The sequence below is a fragment of the Caretta caretta genome, chromosome 7 (assembly GCF_965140235.1).
Source record: "Caretta caretta isolate rCarCar2 chromosome 7, rCarCar1.hap1, whole genome shotgun sequence".
Classification (NCBI taxonomy): Eukaryota; Metazoa; Chordata; order Testudines; family Cheloniidae; genus Caretta; species Caretta caretta.
The window spans coordinates 41,950,976-41,970,016 of NC_134212.1; the positions used below are offsets into that span (position 1 = coordinate 41,950,976).

Below are 19,041 nucleotides of genomic sequence, written 5' to 3' on the forward strand. Positions count from 1 at the left end.
CTGGATGGACTACAGCTTCAGTCCTGAGACGTTATCTCCAATAAAGATCCACAAACAAAGATTTGGTAGAGGTGATGTCCTTTGTGCCCATCTTCATTCATAGATTATGAGGCCAGAAGGGATCATTAGATCATCTAGCCTGACCTCATGTATAAAAGAGGCTATAGAAGTACACCTACTTACTCCTGTATTTAGCCCAATGACTAAAGCATATCTTCCAGAAAGGCTTTCAGTCTTGGTGTGAAGACATCAAGAGATGGAGAATCCACCACTTCCCTCAATAGTTTGTCCCAGTACTTAATCACTCTCTCTGCTAAAAATGTGCCTTATTTCTAATTCTTCCAAGATTTGAATGCACCTGTCTATATCAACATGTGCCTCAAGGAACCCCATTCCCTAAATTGTTCTGTCTGCAGGGCTTTTACACCTTATGCCCAAAAGAATAGGCACATTGTTCCATATGACAGAGGCCCATATGAGCTGAACCCTCAGATCTAACCTTGGGGTTAAGAGCACCATGCTCTTCAAGAAGGGAAGAAGCTGAAGCCTGCAGGGCCAGGCTGGCACCTTCGTTTAGTTTCATGTCAGTGGAACATTCTGTTTTTGATTCTGAGGCTGCTTCTGCATCTGAGTCTGTGCTGAGTCTCCGACATTCCCTGTTTCCCAGCAGAAACAAGCTGGTTTGGTTGTATTGTTGCTGGGGACACGTCTAGATATAGTAGTTTAATTATGAAATATCTTAATTATTTTGTATTAAACATGTAACGTTCTGTGTGTTTTTAATTTAGACAGAAGTTAGGATGGAAAGAGATTATAGTTATTTATAGAGCAGGCTCTTTCGTAAATTATATAGACTTCTACCAACCATTTTGGTTTCTTGAATGTCTGCCACTTGTACTGAAATATGAACATACAGCAAAACCCCATTTGATTCGAATTTTCTCATCCTTCAGAGCAGGACCGGCTCCAGGAACCAGCAAACCAAGCAATTCGATGGCCGCACTGTCACTCCACCTCCGTGTTCAGCGGCAAGGTTTTTTTGTTGTTGGTTTTTTTTGCCGCTTGGGGCGGCAAAAACACTGGAGCCAGCCCTGCTGGAGAGGCAAGAGGACCTTGTGTTGGCCAGTGATGGCCTCTTAAGACAATTAAGCAGAGGCATGGCTAGGTTTCCAGTCTCCCTTAATCAGAAGAATGGTGGCTATTATCTTTGATGTGAACAGCAAGAATCACCAGGATTTAGTTGATGCTGTGTCAGACACGCAGAAAGGGATATGGAAATTACAGCAAAACCCTTTGGGAGGAGAGATTGTACTTCATTTTCATTTTATTACAAATCTGTCTACCTATAAGGTCAGCAAATAATTACTGAATTTTAAATATCTTAAACTACTAATCTGATTAGGATTTAAACCCTGAGTGGTGAAAGTTTTAATTAGTCTAAACACTGGAAAATAAAAAAGCAATGCAAGTTTTAAGAATGCTCTGCTTTTAATCAGTTACTTTACTTGGTATTGAAGAGAGAGTTCTCCTGATGCAATTATAAGGTGTGATCCACAGGAAAAGCCATGTGAACATATGCTGTTTAAGTAAAATTGCTCTTGCAGAGTATTTTATGATCAGACTAGCCTTGGAGCCTCAAAAGTCTCAAGGAAGCTTATTTTGTTTACATATTGTAAATGTGTGGGAGAGTTCTGTACAACATACATATTAGCAATAGGAGGTTGAGGATGCTAGCCCTCACAAGAACCAAACATTAAGTTCTGAAGCCTGGCCAGCACCTAAAACTTGGGTTGACCTAGGTATATCACTCAGGGCTGTGAAAAATTTCATGCCCTACGTGACATAGTTAGGTCAACCTAACCCCCATTGTAGATCCAGCTAGGTAGACAGAAAAATTCTGCTACAACCTCTTGAGATGGTGGATTTACAAGAGCAATGAAAAAACCCTTTCCGTCTCTGTGGTGTCAACACTGCAGCGTTATAGAGGTGTAGCTGCAGCTGTGCCATTGTAGCAAGCACTTGTAATGTAGCCATACCATGAGTGTCAACATTAATTCTGAATTTATTGTGAAATTGGCTGGTAAGGATGCCAGAAGAGAAGTGAGTGAAATCTCCCAGTATAATCAATTAGCTTTAGGATCTAGCCCCCATCCCCTAATTTAAGTCCCCTTAGTGCCTGTCAGCATTCTAAATGGGGCTCTGTTTCTGTTATACAAGTCTGCGGGATCTTTATTTTCTGTCAACTTCTGTCAACCTAACAGTGTCTATACCTGGGCTTAGGTACGGACACCCTTGAACAACGTGGCTAGGTCAATCTGAGTTTTAGCGTGTACCTTCTTTGTAACAACACCATTAGTTAAGGAACAGTGTATCTGTCATACCTTTCAGAGCAAGACCTCAGTGTTGTTTAAATGTTCCCTGTTTGTGTTTAACATTTTCCATGTGTCTTATACTAAACAAATCCCTAAATCGACTGTATATAAAGTTGCTGACTATGTTAATTACATTTAAACTATAACATTCATGCTTAATTTTTTATATTCTTGTTTCAGATGATTTTAATTTAAAAGGCCTTGAGGTTTAAATCTAATCCAATACTTTCCAGTGGAAAAAAAAAATCGCAGTCTGTATAAATTTTCTTGTATATTCCTTTGTTTTGCTGATTCAGTAGTTCCATTAGTCTGGAAACCTTAAACTGAATGTTGTGGTACAGAGCTTGTGTAGTCAAATTTCAAATTTTGGTGCTTTGATTCTAATCTTTAATGACCACAGCAGCATTCATACCACTCAGGTTAATTGTGCGCCAGGATTTCCATTATAAAAACACAAAACTGTATATAAAGGGGCAACACTACATGTGTGACAGAGCTGTAACTCCTGCAGAGTTTTGTATGGCAAAAAAAAAAAATTGAAGTCTACCTGGCAGTTTGAATCCTCTGTTTAACAGTCACTTCTCAGTTTGTTTGATGGAGTGAAAACATAGCTTCCTGAGTAACCACAGAGAATTACTCATCAGGTTAGGGATTTCAAAATGTTCTTGGCCTGATATGATGATGTCAGCAGCGGCAACAATGGAATCTGGTCCCAGCACCAATCACACATGACAACATGGTGGTCAGGCCACACCTGAGTTGTGTTGTGGCCTTTGTGTCACCCAGTCTGAGCAAGTACCCCTCTTCCCTTTGCATCTTAAAACAGTTTCTCCGGCTGATTTCTATTAGAACCTTGAAACAAACTGAACATGAATTTTTCTCAGCATTAAATTGAGAAAAATAGAGGTAGGAGGTCACATAGGCATGCTGAGAAGTACTGATCCTCCCTTGTTCCTTGTTGAATGCCAGTCATTTCTTGGATTGCTCTGCATAAAAGGAGTGACCTGTCTCCTCTTCTGAAGCCATAAACAGAAGGTACATTCTGTTGATACAGGCAAATTTACCTTTGCTAGTGGCATTTTTAGCTAATCCCTGGCTTGTGTTTGGTGGCTTGGAAACACATAAGGTGATAAACCTTTGTTCTTGATTACAGCTGTCTTTAAAGGGTAAAAGATGTGTTATAGAGTAATAAATGTCTTCCATGATATGTCAGAACAACCCTGATCACGGCAACACAATTTTATGTTTCTAGGAAGAGAATTGATTTAAACTTGTGCAATGCCCTCTGAATATTAGACAGTTTAAATAATGTAACTTGTGACAGTTGAGAATAGAAAAAATATTTTCACAGAGTAGGATGATGCTAAATGTTTTAAAACCATTGTTTTCAACCTCTGGTCTGCTGACCCCTATGATCGAATAAGGGGATGATGAAAGAAGTATCCAAAACTGTTCTCTCCCACAGAATCTGTGTTTGGTTCCAAAAATTAAATTTACTTGCATTTTACATAAACATATACTTTTTCAAATATATAGCACTTTTCTTCCAAAGATCTTAAAACACTTTATAACCATTAAATATCACAACACAGATTGATACACTGAGTCAGAGAAATTATTTGTATAAGGGGAGTCAGTGGCTCAAGGATAGAATCCCAGAGCCTTGCCTCCCAGGTCCTTGGTCTCACCAATAGACAGCTGTAGCTCATTTTAACATTTTTGAAGGCACCATCAACATAAAACTTTTTAAAACTGCTGTTATTTTTAGTAACACCAAAGATACTATTTTACTGAAAGATTGGTGAAATATTTCTATTTTTCAGTTTGTTTACTTTTTGCCTTTGCATACATTTGTTTTGCCCAGTTGTTTGTGAGACAAAAAATAACAAGGAAAAAATTAAAAATATTATTAAAAATAGTAAAATGTGGTTGTAGTGCACTAAAATAGACAGGAAGTCCAAAAGACAGGTATACTACCTGCAGCCTACGTTCCCTCTAAGGTGCATACCAACGCAGCTGTGCAGGAGGCCACCAAAGGGCACACACTTAGTTAGCAGAGCCGAGCAAGAGTGCACACTCCACTCGGATGTGGCCACAAGCGAGCCAAGAAGATGACAGTGGGGTGAAGTGGGGAATAGGAGACGACTCTCCCACCCCAGCTCTGGGGCTGCGGTAGTGGGGAGAGGTGCCTCTCCCCGGGCCCCAGCCCCAGGACTGCTGCTGCGGGTAGAGATGCTCTCCCCCGGCCCAGGTGCAGCTATGAGGAGGGAGGGCTGGGTGGAGTCCTCTCTCTTCCACAGTCCTGGGGCAGCCTGCACCCCAAACCTTTCATCCCCAGCCCCACCCCAGAGCCCGCACCCCAGCAGGAGCCCTCACCTCTGACACACACACTTGAACTCGCTGCTTCAGCCCTGAGCTCCCTCCTGCACCCTGAATCCCACCCCACACCTCAGCCTTGAGCCCCCTCTCACACTCTGAACCCCTCGGCCCACCACACATCAGCTCCATATTGGTGCACATAACAGAACTGATTCTGCACATGGATGGGAAAAAGTAGAGGGAATGTTGAACAGCTGTTATTTTTCTTTAAAAAAACCAAAAAGTCAATAAACAACAAAAATATAGATTTCAAGTTGATTTTGTCCTTTCAAATGTGCAGTGAAACAAGAAGCTGTGCATACTGTCATGCATCCTAGCCCTGTGTGCTTTGTCTTGTCTAATAGACTTGTTGTGCTTTCAGCATCCCAGAAGTAGTAGTTTAGCATTTTATTGTGTCCTAAATGCTAAAAAAATTATTGCTTCAATATTTAGTGTTTGTGACCGATTACTTATGGGAAATATTTCCCATTTCTTCACTTTTGTGCTCATTCCCATATCTGAGAAAATAAGCAATTTGTTCTTATTCAAGATCTTTTTGTTTTCAAGCTAACTTTTGACTTATTCTTTCAAATTTAAATCCAAAATTCTAAGAACCTCTCTATTACCAAAGGTAGTTCAGATATTTTTTCCTGTATATGTAGTCTGTTTAATAGTTACATAATAGATCTTTAGCTGGATTCAACTCTAACATTTGAGACAGAGATTTTTATAGAGAAATGGCGGGGATGGGCATCCCTTCTTAGTCCCCCATACTTAAATTTACTGTTACACCTTTTATGTAGTTGTTTTAATTTGTCCACCAAATTTTCTACTTTTTAACCTCCTTGGTAAGGTGATTACATTTTATATCCATAATTGCTATTGCAGCTTATGTGTTAGCAGATTTCCTGTTTATTCTTTCCTAAATTGCTATCATTTGACATTGGTTGGTTGACTATGGATGTGGTAGAATTTTCACTTCCTGCTTCCTTCTCATTGTCACTCCAGGAAGTCATCCAGTGGGGATGAAATAAATCATGATTTGAGTCTTTGGGCCAGGTTCTACTTTCACTTATAACCGAACAACCTTTATGATCTTAGTTGGGTTACACGGATATAACCGAAGTGAGAAATAGGCCCTTTTCCTCTAGATTTTGGCATTTGTGGAGTGAGATAGGGAATAGGAGACAACTCTCCTGCCCCAACCCTCAGGCAGCGGTGGGGAGAGATGTTTCTTCCCCCCCTCCCCCCCCAAACCTCCAGGGCTGTGGTGGCGGGGAGAGATTCTATTGAGGGGCTATTGAAATATTAATGCTTTCTATTCTGTTTCTAATCCAAACCACCTGAACTTCTCACAAGATCAGAGGATCACACTGTAACGTTTCCGTATGTCCATAATTTACTAAAGAAGCTTCTCGAACACTTGAGAAAAATTATTTGGCAACATAAAATTATACCCTTTGTTACTTCCAAACAAGACGCCAATAAGAGGCCTCAGCTGGAGTACTGTGTACTGTTCTGGGCTCCACACTTTAAGAGAGAGGTGGGCAAATTGGAGAGTCCAGAGGAGAGCACCAAAAATGATAAAAGGTTTAGAAAACCTGACCAATGAGGAAAGGTTAAAAAACAGGGCATGTTTAGTCACAGGAAAAAAAAGACAGAGGGGAGCTGATAAGTCTTCAAATATGTTTAAGACTCAAATATGTTTGAGAGCTGTGATCAATTGTACTCTGTGTCCACTGGAGGTAGGACAAAGAGTAATGGGCTTAATCTGTAGTGAGAGAGATATTTAGGTTAGACATTAGGAAAAACATTCTAACTATAAAGGTTGTTAAGCTCTGGAATTGCTGTACGTTTTTAAGAACAGGTTAGACAAACACTGATCAGATATGGTCTAGGTTTAACACTAACCTCCCTGTTTTGTCCTATGATTACAGGGGTGTTAACAGGCCACTTCACCTGGAACAGACCCCTAGAATATTTATGATATACCAAGGCACAGTCCAGATCTGCAACCTTGAGTGCCCTACAATGCCTTGTAGCTCCCACATAGGCCACTCACAAACAGCCTTCCAGTAAGCAAGCCACATCCTGAGAGTGTGTGTGTGTATAAGTAACTGCAGCATACCGGACACACTTGGGTTACACCTGGCTCTGACCAGCCTTGCTCATACTGCAGAGTGACCCCAACACTGCCCCCAGTCCCGGATTTTCCCCAAGAAATGTATGTCTTGTACTGCCCAACCCTCTTGTAGACAGTAAAAATACTTTAAATGTGTTAGACCTTGAAGGGAATAATATGCCACTTTATTATCTCAAATAGTTATTCAGACACTTCAATTTAAACACACTGGATTAAATAAAGCAGTAAAATAATTTTATTAACTACAAAGAGATTTTAAGTGAGTACAACTAATGAGGCATAAAAGTCAGATATGGTCATAAGATGTTTACTAATGCCTAACTTAAACTCTATTACATACAAGCAAAGTTTTTTACCACATGCTCCAGCAGATTATCAAACACTCAGGTCAGGAATCATCTCCCAGAGTCCAATGACTGCTTCCTTTGTCTCTTCATGCACAGTGAATGCAATGGGCAAGGAGAGGGGTGCCTTGGGATATTTTCCCTCCTTTTTATAGTTTCTGTCCCCTTCTTGAAAAACATTTCCAGCTGAGAACCAGGATCCAAAGTGTCTATGTGGCAGATATTCCCTACTGGTGTTTTCAGCTGTTTGAATTCCCTTTGCCTTCCCTTCCTGCTTAATGACTTTGTTTACTGCTTTAATGGAAATTAAGCAGAGTACATATTCCTTTGTTTAGAACAGAATTGTTTGCCAACTTTTGTTTGGGCAGGGCTGTGGGGTTTAGAACATGTATTAATGTTATAACTTCACATACAATGTTGCCACACATATTGTATCAGGACACTATTGACCAGTAAATTGTAAGTTTTCAAATGACACCTTACAAGGCATACTTTGTACAAAGGTTATTACAAGAGTGTGTAAGGTGTGAATACAGGGGTGTAGACTGTCACAATGTGTTAACTACTATATACTAAACAATCTCTCCCACTTTGTATTTAGCTGTGACACTCTGAGTACCTTTCCCAGACTTGAAGAAGAGCAGTGTAGATCAAAAGCTGGACTCTTTCACCAACAGAAGTTGGTCCAATAAAAGAGAGCACCTCTCCCACCTTGTATCTGTAATATCCTGGAACCAATATGGCCACAACAACATTGCTAACAACTCTTTCTGTGGCCAGTAAAAGAGCTGCATAGCTTTGTCCCACCCACTTATCAGTTCGTTTCATCCTTTTTCCTTTGTCACATCCTACTGTCTTCTCTCTCTTTGCTCCTCCCATGGTAGTATTCTTCCCCTGCTTGAGATGCTGCACCTTTTCCCACATTAGCCTTACCTTTACATCTTTTCATGCACCTTCCTCTTTCTCTTCACATGGTATACTGCCACAACTGAAAGTAGTCAAGGTGCTCAAGCTGTTGCACCCTCAATATAAACTAGAGGGAACTGGACAGGATTTAGTACTCACTCCTCACTTTGGTCCACCAGGTCCCAGATTTTTTAATCCTCTAAACATGTTGGAAAGCCTGTCTTTTTTCTCTCTAAAGGTTGTTGAGCATAGCATGGGTGAGGTGGATATATTTATGGGCAGTCCTTCACTTCTGTTGTGGTTTTAATTTACAAGATAGGCACCCAGACCACAATGATGGATGCCCATTATTATGGTTTAGAAATGTGAAGAAATAAATAAATACTTGATGAAAAGCATGCTTTTATTTTTCTTTGAGTGATGATCCCTATTGTATTCCACTGAGGGTTTACACATGCACACTATGCGTCTGGAGCTAGAGAATTTGAAAGTAGTGTCAGTTTGGTCAGCGCATGCACCATGCTCGCCTCATGGTTTCGTCTGAGGTGATAAAGGGTGGGCAGACTGACATGTCTCCAGTTCCTTCTCACCACTGCATGGGCCGGGTCAGATCTATTACCATCCTCTTGCGTGTGATGCACCTTGAAAAGTTATATATAGTTAGTTTTATAGTATTTTTGTTGTTTTTACTGCTTTACATAGTTTTTAGGAGTAATATTGGGACTTTGGGGGGGTTGTTTTCTCATAAACACCCTCTCCTTTCTACCTCCTTACCACATGTGGGTACTAAACTATGCCAAAGACCCCAGGCTTTAAAATCTGTGCCTGCTGCCCGCTTTCCTTCTCGGTCAGCGACGAACATCAACGCTGTCTCTACTCCTTGGGAGAAGCCAACATTACACCCAGATGCAGTATCTGCCAGTCCTTCCCCAGCCATATGCGAGAAGGTCAGGCTCTCTCCTCTGGAAGCACCTGATGGAAGTTGCCATGCGACATTTGGGCCCACATCAGGGAACCTCCCCTGTACATTAGCCTCAGACAACCAGGAGTGTACCTCTGCCTACCATTTCCTAGTCTGGCACCAGCGATACCACCACTATGGAGCCCGTGTTGATGGGTAAGGAAGCATACACATAAGAATAGCAGTAAGACTTCTTCCAAACCTAAGAAAGGGGATGCTCCTTCCATGAGTTCCAGGGGAGGGAGTGCACTCTATAAAGCGCACAAACACAAGAAGAGGCCGCACAAGCGCCGGATCTGCTGGTACCAGGTACCAAACCGCATACACCATCAACATTGGCACCCCATAAAGTACAAGATTTGTGCACTCAGGGGAAGACCACCAATTGGATACTGGTTCCAGAGAGAGTACCCTTAACACCAGGGAGCTAGGGAAAAGTGCCAGATCCCCAGGAAGTGTTTGCCCTGGGAGAGCTGAGATCTCCACAATTTCAGGGACCTTCCACTTCTTGGGAGATGATATCTCCCACTCAGGACATGCCACAGATGAGGCACCCCTCACCCCCTGCTCCAACGGTCTACACACTTCCACCAGCTCCGATGGTACCCCAATGGAATTGGTGTCCAAGTTTTCATCTTTGCAGGAGTCAGATGAGGGGCAGGGACTGCCCATCCCCTACTGCCACTATAGTACCCAAAGAGGCCACCTACATCATGGCAATATCCTCCAGTCCTGCAGCCATGGAGCCACTGGTCCCCCCTGCTGTGCAGCCCACTGCAGCACCCTCTAGATCCATCATGCTGGCCCTATTGGGGAGCCAGGCCCTAATACCCACCTTCAGAACCCACCGGTTCCATGAGGGAAACTTCACCTGCCTCCCCATCTCAAGCATGTTCAAGTAGATGCCCAGAGCTGATGATGGAAGAAGAGATGCTCAGTCGAGTTCTGATGGTACCACTGGAGCAGATTCCCATCATCCCCCCCAGATGCGGCAATGACTTTAGCGTCCTCCTCTTCCCCAAATGACTTCCACCAGTTCCAGGAGATACAGAGTGGCAAGAGAGCTTCCCCTGGAGGAGATCCAGGGCACTCAGCATAAGCTCCTGGATAGCCTTCACTCATGAACGCCAGGTAGAGATGCTCTGCCAATCAACGATGCTATCCTCGAGCCAGCTAGAATAGTTTGGCAATGGCATACAGCAGTCATATGTACGCCTATCCCCAAGAGGTCAGAAAAACGATACTACATACTAGCTAAGGGGTCTGAGTTTCTTTTCTCACATAACCTCCCTCCCCCAATTCACTTGTGGTCTGGGGGCAATGGAACAGTCCACTCCACACTCCACTCCATCTGATAAGGAGGGCAAGCAGTTGGATTTTGGAGGTCAAAAGGTCTTCTCCTCAGCCAGCCTTCGATTCAGGATTTCGAATGATTAGGCATTAGTTTCCAAATATGATTTCCTGAATTACAGCAAACTGGAGGAATTTGTTGAAAAACTACCACAGCAAGACCAGGCCCGATTCCAGGCAATCTTAGAGGAAGGGAAACTGGTGTCAAGGACATTGCTTCAATCAGCTGTCAATGTGACAGATACTTTATCTTGCTCTATGGCTACGGGCAAAGTTCTGCCATGGGAATTGTGGCTCCATGCCCCTGGTTTCCCCAGGGAAGTACAAAATACCATCGAAGACCTCCCTTTTGATGAATCAGAGCTTTTAAACCAGAAAACAGGTGATTCCCTCCATACCCTCAAGGATGCAAGAGCTACACCTCGTTCCTTGGATATTTACACACCTGTGCTAAAGTGTAAATTCTACCACTTGCCATCCATACAACATTACAGGACATACCAGTTTTTCCATCAGATGCCTTACAAACCACTATGGAAGTGTCAAAAGATTCAAAGATCTCACCTTCTGGGTCCACCTTTACAGCCTTCCTCCTCCCACATGCAGCTCCCGAAGAAAAGATATTTCTTAGAAACTTTAGAGAACTGTCAACCACCTTGCCTACTGCCATACAACCATCCCACTCCCTTTGGGGGTCATCTAGCACTCTTTTTTCCAGCTTGGAGTTGCAACAACAACAAACAAATGGGTGCTAAATGTCATCCACCATGTCTATATGGTTGAGTTCAGCATGCTACCTCATCCACAGCCCCACCCCCCATGTCTCCTCAGGGATCACTCTCATGCCAGCATTCTCACTCAAGAGGTGAGCTCCTTACTACAAAGAGGAGTGATAGAGCAGGTTCCTCCAGAATATCAAGGGACGGGGTTCTATTCAACTTACTTCCTGGTGCCCAAAAAGAAAGGTGGGTGGAGGCCAATTCTGGACCTCCACCTTCTCAATCACTTCATCTGCAAGCCCAAGTGGTCACACTAGCAGCGATCAACCCATCATTGCAAGAAGGCAAGTGGTTTACAGCTCTTGATATGCAAGATGCCTGCTTTCACATGGACATTCATTTGGCCCACACATGGTTCCTGAGGTTCACAATCAGATCACAATTTTCAGCACAGGGTTCTTCCATTTGGACTCAATGCTGCTCCCCAAGTCTTCACCAGGGTTTTCTCTGTCGTGGCAGCTTACATCAGGTATTATGGGGTCCTCATATTCCCATATCTTGATGACTGGCTCCAGGTGGCACAATCCAGATGCAAAGCCCAAGCTCCAACCTCCATGTTACCTGGCCTCCTTTCTTCCCTTGGAATCAGTATCAAGATCAAAAAATCAACCTTAGAACCGACACAATCCCTAGACTTCATAGGGGCCTCCGTCCACTCGGTCATAGCATGTGCCTACCTACTGCGAGACAGGTTCAAGGCTCTGCAAGAACTCGTAAACCACATAATCAACAATCCATCTGTCCCAGACAGGACTTGACTATCCCTCCTTAGCCACATGGCCCCATGCACATAAGTCACCATCTTCGCTGCGTCCAGATGTGGCTCCAGATGGTTTACTCACCCAAACCTCATGCTGACAGCCCCTCCCCTCAGGTACTCTTTCCCCTCCACTGGTGGACGGACCCATGCCAGGTCTGCATAGGGGTTCCCATTCTCCCCTCCTCCCTGGACAAGACGATCATCACCAATGCGTTCCTTGTAGGCTGGGGAGAGCACATGGGCAATCACATGATGCAGGGAACATGGACTCCTGGGGAATCCAGGATGCACATCATTATTCTGGAACTTCAGGCTGTAAGGAAGGTATGCCAAGCATTTCTCCCATTCACCCGTTCCCATCATGTTCTTATTATGTTGGACAACGTCACCACCACTGTTTGCTACATCAACAAACAAGGGGTCACAAACTCGACTGTTCTATGTTTAGAAGCAATCAGCCTCTGGCACTGGTGCATCGCCCATCATGTCCTCTTATCTGCAGCATATCTCCTGGGGATTCAGAATGTGATTGCAGACTTGCTGAGCAGACAGTTTGTGATCGACCACAAGTGGGAACTCCACGATTCCATGGTGCATGACATCTTTGACCAGTGGGGACTCTGACCAGAGACCTCTTCACCTTCCCTATCAACTGCAAATGCAGCACATGCTGCTCCAGTGGGTGGTCTTCATCTCCACTCTCAGGGCAATGCTCTCAAACTCCCCTTGTCAGACTAGATCGACTATGCCTTCCTTCCTCTCCCACTCCTACCATGAGTACTCCACAAGATCAGATGAGACAGAGCAAGTCTCATCCTGATCGCCTCCAAGTGGCCCAGACAGTTCTGACTTCCCAACCTCCTTTGTATGTCCGCCCATTCCCACCTTCCCCAATATACTGACACAGCATGATGTCAAGATCAGACATCCCAATCCACCAGCACTTAACCTCAAAGCGTGGTATTTGGATGGGCATCTTCTTTAGAATGGGCGTGTAAGAAGAAAACAAAGAAAGAAGAAGTGGGACCAGTAAACACTGAGGATGGAGTGGAGGTTAAGGATAATCTAGGCATGGCCCAGTATCTAAAACAAATACTTTTCCTCACACTTTAATGAGGAGCTTAGGGATAATGGTAGGATGACAAATGGGAATAAGGATATGGAGGTAGATATTACCACAGCCGAGGTAGAAGCCAAACTTGAACAGCTTAGTGGGACTAAATCAAGGGGCCCAGATAATCTTCATTCAAGAATATTAAAGGAACTGGCACATGAAATTGCAAGCCCATTAGCAAAAAATTTTAATGAATCTGTAAATTCAGGGGTTGTACCATTTGTCTGGAGAATTGCTAACATAGTTCCTGTTTTTAAGAAAGGGAAAAAAGGTGATCCGGGTAACTACAGGCCTGTTAGTTTGACATCTGTAGTATGCAAGGTCTTGGAAAAAATTTTGAGGGAGAAAGTAGTTAAGGACATTGAGGTCAATGGTAATTGGGACAAAATACAACATGGTTTTACAAAAGGTAGATCATGTCAAACCAACCTGATCTCCTTCTTTAAGAAGGTAACAGACTTTTTAGACAAAGGAAACACAGTGGATCTAATTTACCTTGATTTCAGTAAGACATTTGATACGGTTCCATATGGGGAATTATTAGCTAACTTGGAAAGGATCGGGATCAATATGAAAATTGAGGAACTGGTTAAAGGGGAGACTACAATGGGTCACACTGAAAGGTGAACTGTCAGGCTGGAAGGAGGTTACTAGTGGAGTTCCTCAGGGATCGGTTTGGGGACCAATCTTATTTAATCTTTTTATTACTGACCTTGGCACAAGAAGTGGGAAATTGCTAATAAATTTTGCGGATGACACAAAGCTGGGAGGTATTGCCAATACAGAGAAGGACCAGGATATCATACAAAAAGATCTGAATGACCTTGTAAACTGGAGTAATAGTAGTAGGATGAAGTTTAATAGTGAAAAGTGCAAGGTCATGTGTTTAGGGATTAATAAAAAGAATTTTTGTTATAAACTGGGGACACATCACTTGGAAGTAACAGAGAAGAAAGAGGACCTCGGAGTATTGGTTGATCACAGGATAACTATGAGCCGCCAATGTGATATCGCTGTGAGAAAAGCTAATGCAGTCTTGGGATGCATCAGGCGAGATGTTTCCAGTAGCGATAAGGAGGTGTTAGTACCGTTATACAAGGCACTGGTGAGACCTCATCTGGAATATTGTGTGCAGGTCTGGTCTCCTATGTTTAAGAAGGATGAATTCAAACTGGAACAGGTACAGAGAAGGGCTACTAGGATGATCCGAAGAATGATCAGTATAAAGAGCTTGGCTTGTTTAGCCTAACCAAAAGAAGGCTGAGAGTCGATATGATTGCTATCTATAAATATATCAGAGGGATAAATACCACAGAGGGAGAAGAATTATTTAAGCTCAGTACCAATGTGGACACAAGAACAAATGGATATCAACTGGCCATCAGGAAGTTTAGGCTTGAAATTAGACGAAGGTTTCTAACCATCAAAGGAGTGAAGTTCTGGAACAGCCTTCCAAGGGAAGCAGTAGGGGCAAAAGACATATCTGGCTTCAAGATTAAGCTTGATAAATTTATGGAGGGGATGATATGATGGGATAGCCTAATTTTGGCAATTAATTGCTCTTCAACTATTAGCGGTAGATATGCCCAATGGACTGTGATGGGCTGTTAGATGGGATGGGATCTGAATTACTACAGCGAATTATTTTCTGGGTGTCTGGCTGGTGAGTCTTGCCCACATGCCCAGGGTTTAGCTGATCACCATATTTGGAAGGACATTCCGTCTTTTCACACCTGTTGACTGCTAGAGTTTGGAAAGGCCTCATCAGAACCTTCTCACCCATCCAACCCATCACTCCCCAGTAGGACCTCAACCTAGTTCTATCTGTACTAATGAAACAGCCCTTCGAACCACTGGCATCGTGCCCTATATCCCTCCTTTCCACAAAGGCCACCTTCCTTATTGCTGTCACTTTGGCGAGACGGGTCTGTGAACTTGGGGCCATGATGGGTTTCTCTTTTCATGACTTTCCATACAGATAGTCTCCTCGTGCCAGCATCCCAAATTTTTTCCAAAGGTCATCTCCCAGTTTCATGTTAATCAGTCCATTCACTTTGTTTTCTTCCCAAAGCTGCACAACTCTGAAGAAGGACAACTCCTCCACTCCCTTGATGGGACACGACCAGTCAGGAAATCCCCCAGACTGTTTGTTAGAATAGCTAAAAGAATGAAACATCAGGCACACTGCACACACAGACTCTCCAAGTGGATTTCGGGGTGCGTTACACTCCCTCAGTTATTTGGTCTGCCTCCGCACTCTGGGGTGTGGGCCCATTTTATGAGAGCTCAGGCTTTGAATATGGCCTCCTTCCATGATGTGACTAGATGATCATAATGGTCCCTTCTGACCTTAGTATCTACGAATCTCTGAATCTATGTACCACTCTAGGACAGGTAGAGCAGCCACAAAGAGATCAGTACACACCATTGCTACACATTATGCCTTGGTGTAGGACTCAGCGGCAGCTGCCTTCTTCCGTGCAGCTGTCCTTTGCTCAACCCTTCCATCTTCATCCCTGCATCCTCCTCTGCCTTAGGTACTGCTTGTTAATCACCTTCAGTGGAATACAATAGGGACCATCCTTGAAGAGGAGGAGGTTACTTAACTATAACAGGAGGTCCTTAAAGATAGTAGTCCCTATCTGTATTCTACTTCCTGCCCTCCGCTGCAGATCTGCTGGATTTGCAGTGAAAAAGGATCTGGAAATGCCCTTTATCACCTTGAGTGAAACCTGAAGTGAGCCAGGGTGCATGCGCAGACTAACAGACTCTACTTTCAAATTCTCTGGCATGGTGCGGGGGTGTAAACCCTCAATGGAATACAAATAGGGACCACACATCACGAAGAACCTCCAGTTACAGGTGATAACCTCCTCTTTTAAGTGCAAATTTTGTCTGACTCTGGAGTGTTAACGAGCTTCCCCACAAATTCAGATGTTTTAATGTTTAGGAGAGAGAATGCTTCCAGTTTTGGCCAGTCATTCTAGAAGAGAAATTCTGTTATTTACATTTTATTGTGTTGATGCTCACATTTTAAAGTTAAGTATTAAGAAAAGATGAAACATTAAAACATGTTTAATCAACAAATGATCTGAGTAACCAACAAGGAAATTAATCCATTTTGTTTTCTCATTCTTTTGGAGAATCTCTGCTGGAAAAAAAAGGAGCTGTGATGGACATGCCACAATGCTGTCTAACAAACTGAGTTTATTAATGAAGGTTTTGTTTTGTACATTTAATACACATTTTGCTCTTACATACACCTGATTTTGTCTAAACATTGTTAGAGCTTTGCAATTCACTTCAGTATAAATTTAGCACTTTTTAGTCTTTGTCTTTAATAGTTCTTAAGATCAATTGTAACTGGAAAAAAAGTTTATTCTGAAGCCAGTTTGTGTAGTTACCACCTTTACTGCTTGGTTATATTCTTATTTCCCTTTTTATTAACAGGCCAAATATCCTGATAGTGTAAGACTTCCTGAAGGACCGTCTGGAGATTACCTGGTTATAAGGAGCCCTGAACTTTCTGGGTAAGACATTTCAAGATGCTTATTAATGTCTGTATTTAAGAAGAATTGAACAAAACCTGAAATTTGAGTTAATGGTCTCTAGGGCTGGAAATAAATCCACCAATAACTGTTTTTCAGTTTCACCTTCATACACTGAAAGGTAGTTTAATCTCAGAATTACATAGGTGACTTTTCTTTAAAAAATAAACAATCACTCTAGTGTATACCATGGGGTTGTGTGATGCTTTTCATAGATGCAACACATACAAAAATCTTGGGAGACAAGAAGCAAATAGCATGTGGTGCAAGCTATTTCACTATGGCCTTTCTGGGGATGACAACTATATGTTGCTACTTTATAGAGCCCTTTAGAAAAATATACAACATAAAAGAGAGAGACAGTAGGAGGCTTCAGTAGAATTTTAGATTTTGAATTACATTTTAAATAAATTATACTAGTATTAGACTTCATCCTGATCAGCTCTAGTTGAAAACACCTCTGTTGCAATGTATGCCATTACAAATACTGTTTGTGAACCAGGGGCTAAATCTTGCTCATCTCATTGATGACAGTAATTCAATCAATGGAGCCATGTCAGTAAGGTGAGCAGAATTTGGCCCCAAATCTGTATATTTAAGAGCTCTAAGAGTCAAGATGGGCCAAGGAAGCAGTTCCAAAGCTCTTTGTAGCCCAAGTTCAAAGTTGGATTCAGTGCTGGGTAAAATCTAAGGTGTTCTCCTAAGATCTTAGCTCAAGACACTGGAAATCTCATAAAATACCTGCTCTTGTAACATTTCTAACTATCTGGTCCCAAATTCCTACAAGGCTGATTGCATCAATCCAGAACCAGGAAGTAGGTACCTTCCACTATGGGTCTGACCCATAAACCAACCCAAAATGAAAGGTTTGGGACCCTAGGATTGAAATCAAAAACATGTCCCTGCCACACACTATACCTTAAATTGGAAGTGTCTCAAATTAGAGGTTGCAGTTTTGTTCCACCTTTGTTCTCTCCTGTGATACCCTGCCACAGCTGTGGTCAGGAGAGATCCTGATCTCTATTGATATAACAGACAGGGGCAGTTGGCAGTAATTCTCTACAAGAGCCTGGGATTCAGCAATGTCTTCCTGCCCCTGGTCTGAGTGGTCCAGATTTTCCAATTTTCAACGTCATGCTGCAGGGCCTGTTTGTTTCACCTCATGCACAAAGAGTTAGGAGGGTCTGAGGTACAGGGTGATGTGTGGGGGGAAGATAGTATTTCATTATGTACTGTTGCTCGGTACGAGGGGTAAGCTGCTTGAATTACATTTTGCCTTTGTAATAGTGAATAAATTGATAGGGTCCTCAGAGGATGTGTGGGTGATTATTACTTCTAAAGCAAAATATATAAATAATGGTTACTAAGATTATTTGAAACAAAGGGTCTTGGTTACATAGTTTTTCCCTCAGTTTATGAAGGTGATAAGGCATTAATTTGCTAATTTTCTTATACAGGGAAACCAGAACTACACAAAGTTGGAAGTGATCATTTCCCCTGTCCTCCAATCTTTTTCATTATACTACATTTAGATTTACCAAGTCTTATTAGTTACTCCTGGGGGAATTCTGAGACACAAAATTAAAAATTCTGTGCATATTTTAAAATTCTGCTTATTTTATTTGTCAAAATAACACACTACAACCACACCAGTTTCAATTATTTTGGTAATTTATTTCAAAATCTGTCAGCAACTATGCCTGTTACAATACAGACAATGAAAAATGATCAGGCACCCCCTTCCTCCATCCCCATGTGGCCCTGTGCCTCCACTCCCCTTCAGCCCCTGCCCCAGTCTGTCCCCCTATATCCAGACCTGGCCCTACTGCCTTCAGGAAGGCAGCCTCTTCTCTTCCCTATCACAGCTGGGGATGGCCCCAAAGCAGCTGCTCTGGTCTAGTGCCACAGTGGCCCCTGGTGGGCAAAAGACATAACTGCAGCAACTTTCTGATAAGTTATTTTCTGCAGGAAAAAAATTATACACTGAAGAAAACTTTGGCATAGAAAAATACAAGCTACTTTTGTGCATTAAAGTGCTTCCCAATATGCATGATACAGGTTTGAGTTAATGATTGTTTGGAAAATATATGTGGATGAAGAAGGGAGAGTTATACCTGTCCTGGATCTTCTGCCTAGAATACCAGCGCAAGGTAATATGCCTGTTGTATATTTTAAAGGTGTTTTCTCTATTTCTGACTTTAAATAGTTTGTGTCCTGGTATTTATGGACTCTGGGCTCACAATACAGAGCAAGTTACACACAGTCATACTTTACTTTGCTCTGACTTGTGATATGTGGCAGATCTAGCAGAACCTATTTTGACTAGTATTTTGTAGGAAAGGCTGCAAAAATGAAAGCTGGCATTTTATTAGGAATGTTTTTGAAACTGACACACTGGTCTATCAT

At 42.5% G+C, this 19,041-nt stretch overlaps 1 protein-coding gene across 2 annotated transcripts in view; it reads left to right on the forward strand.

Annotated features, from left to right (window-relative positions):
- CENPP (centromere protein P) overlaps positions 1-19,041 on the forward strand; it is a 315,918-nt gene that overhangs the window by 295,392 nt on the left and 1,485 nt on the right. For both annotated transcript variants that reach the window (XM_048858371.2, XM_048858370.2), the window contains exons 7-8: positions 16,538-16,617; positions 18,694-18,785. In XM_048858371.2, the coding sequence (XP_048714328.1) occupies positions 16,538-16,617; positions 18,694-18,785 (172 nt within the window). The remainder of the gene's footprint in view (positions 1-16,537; positions 16,618-18,693; positions 18,786-19,041) is intronic.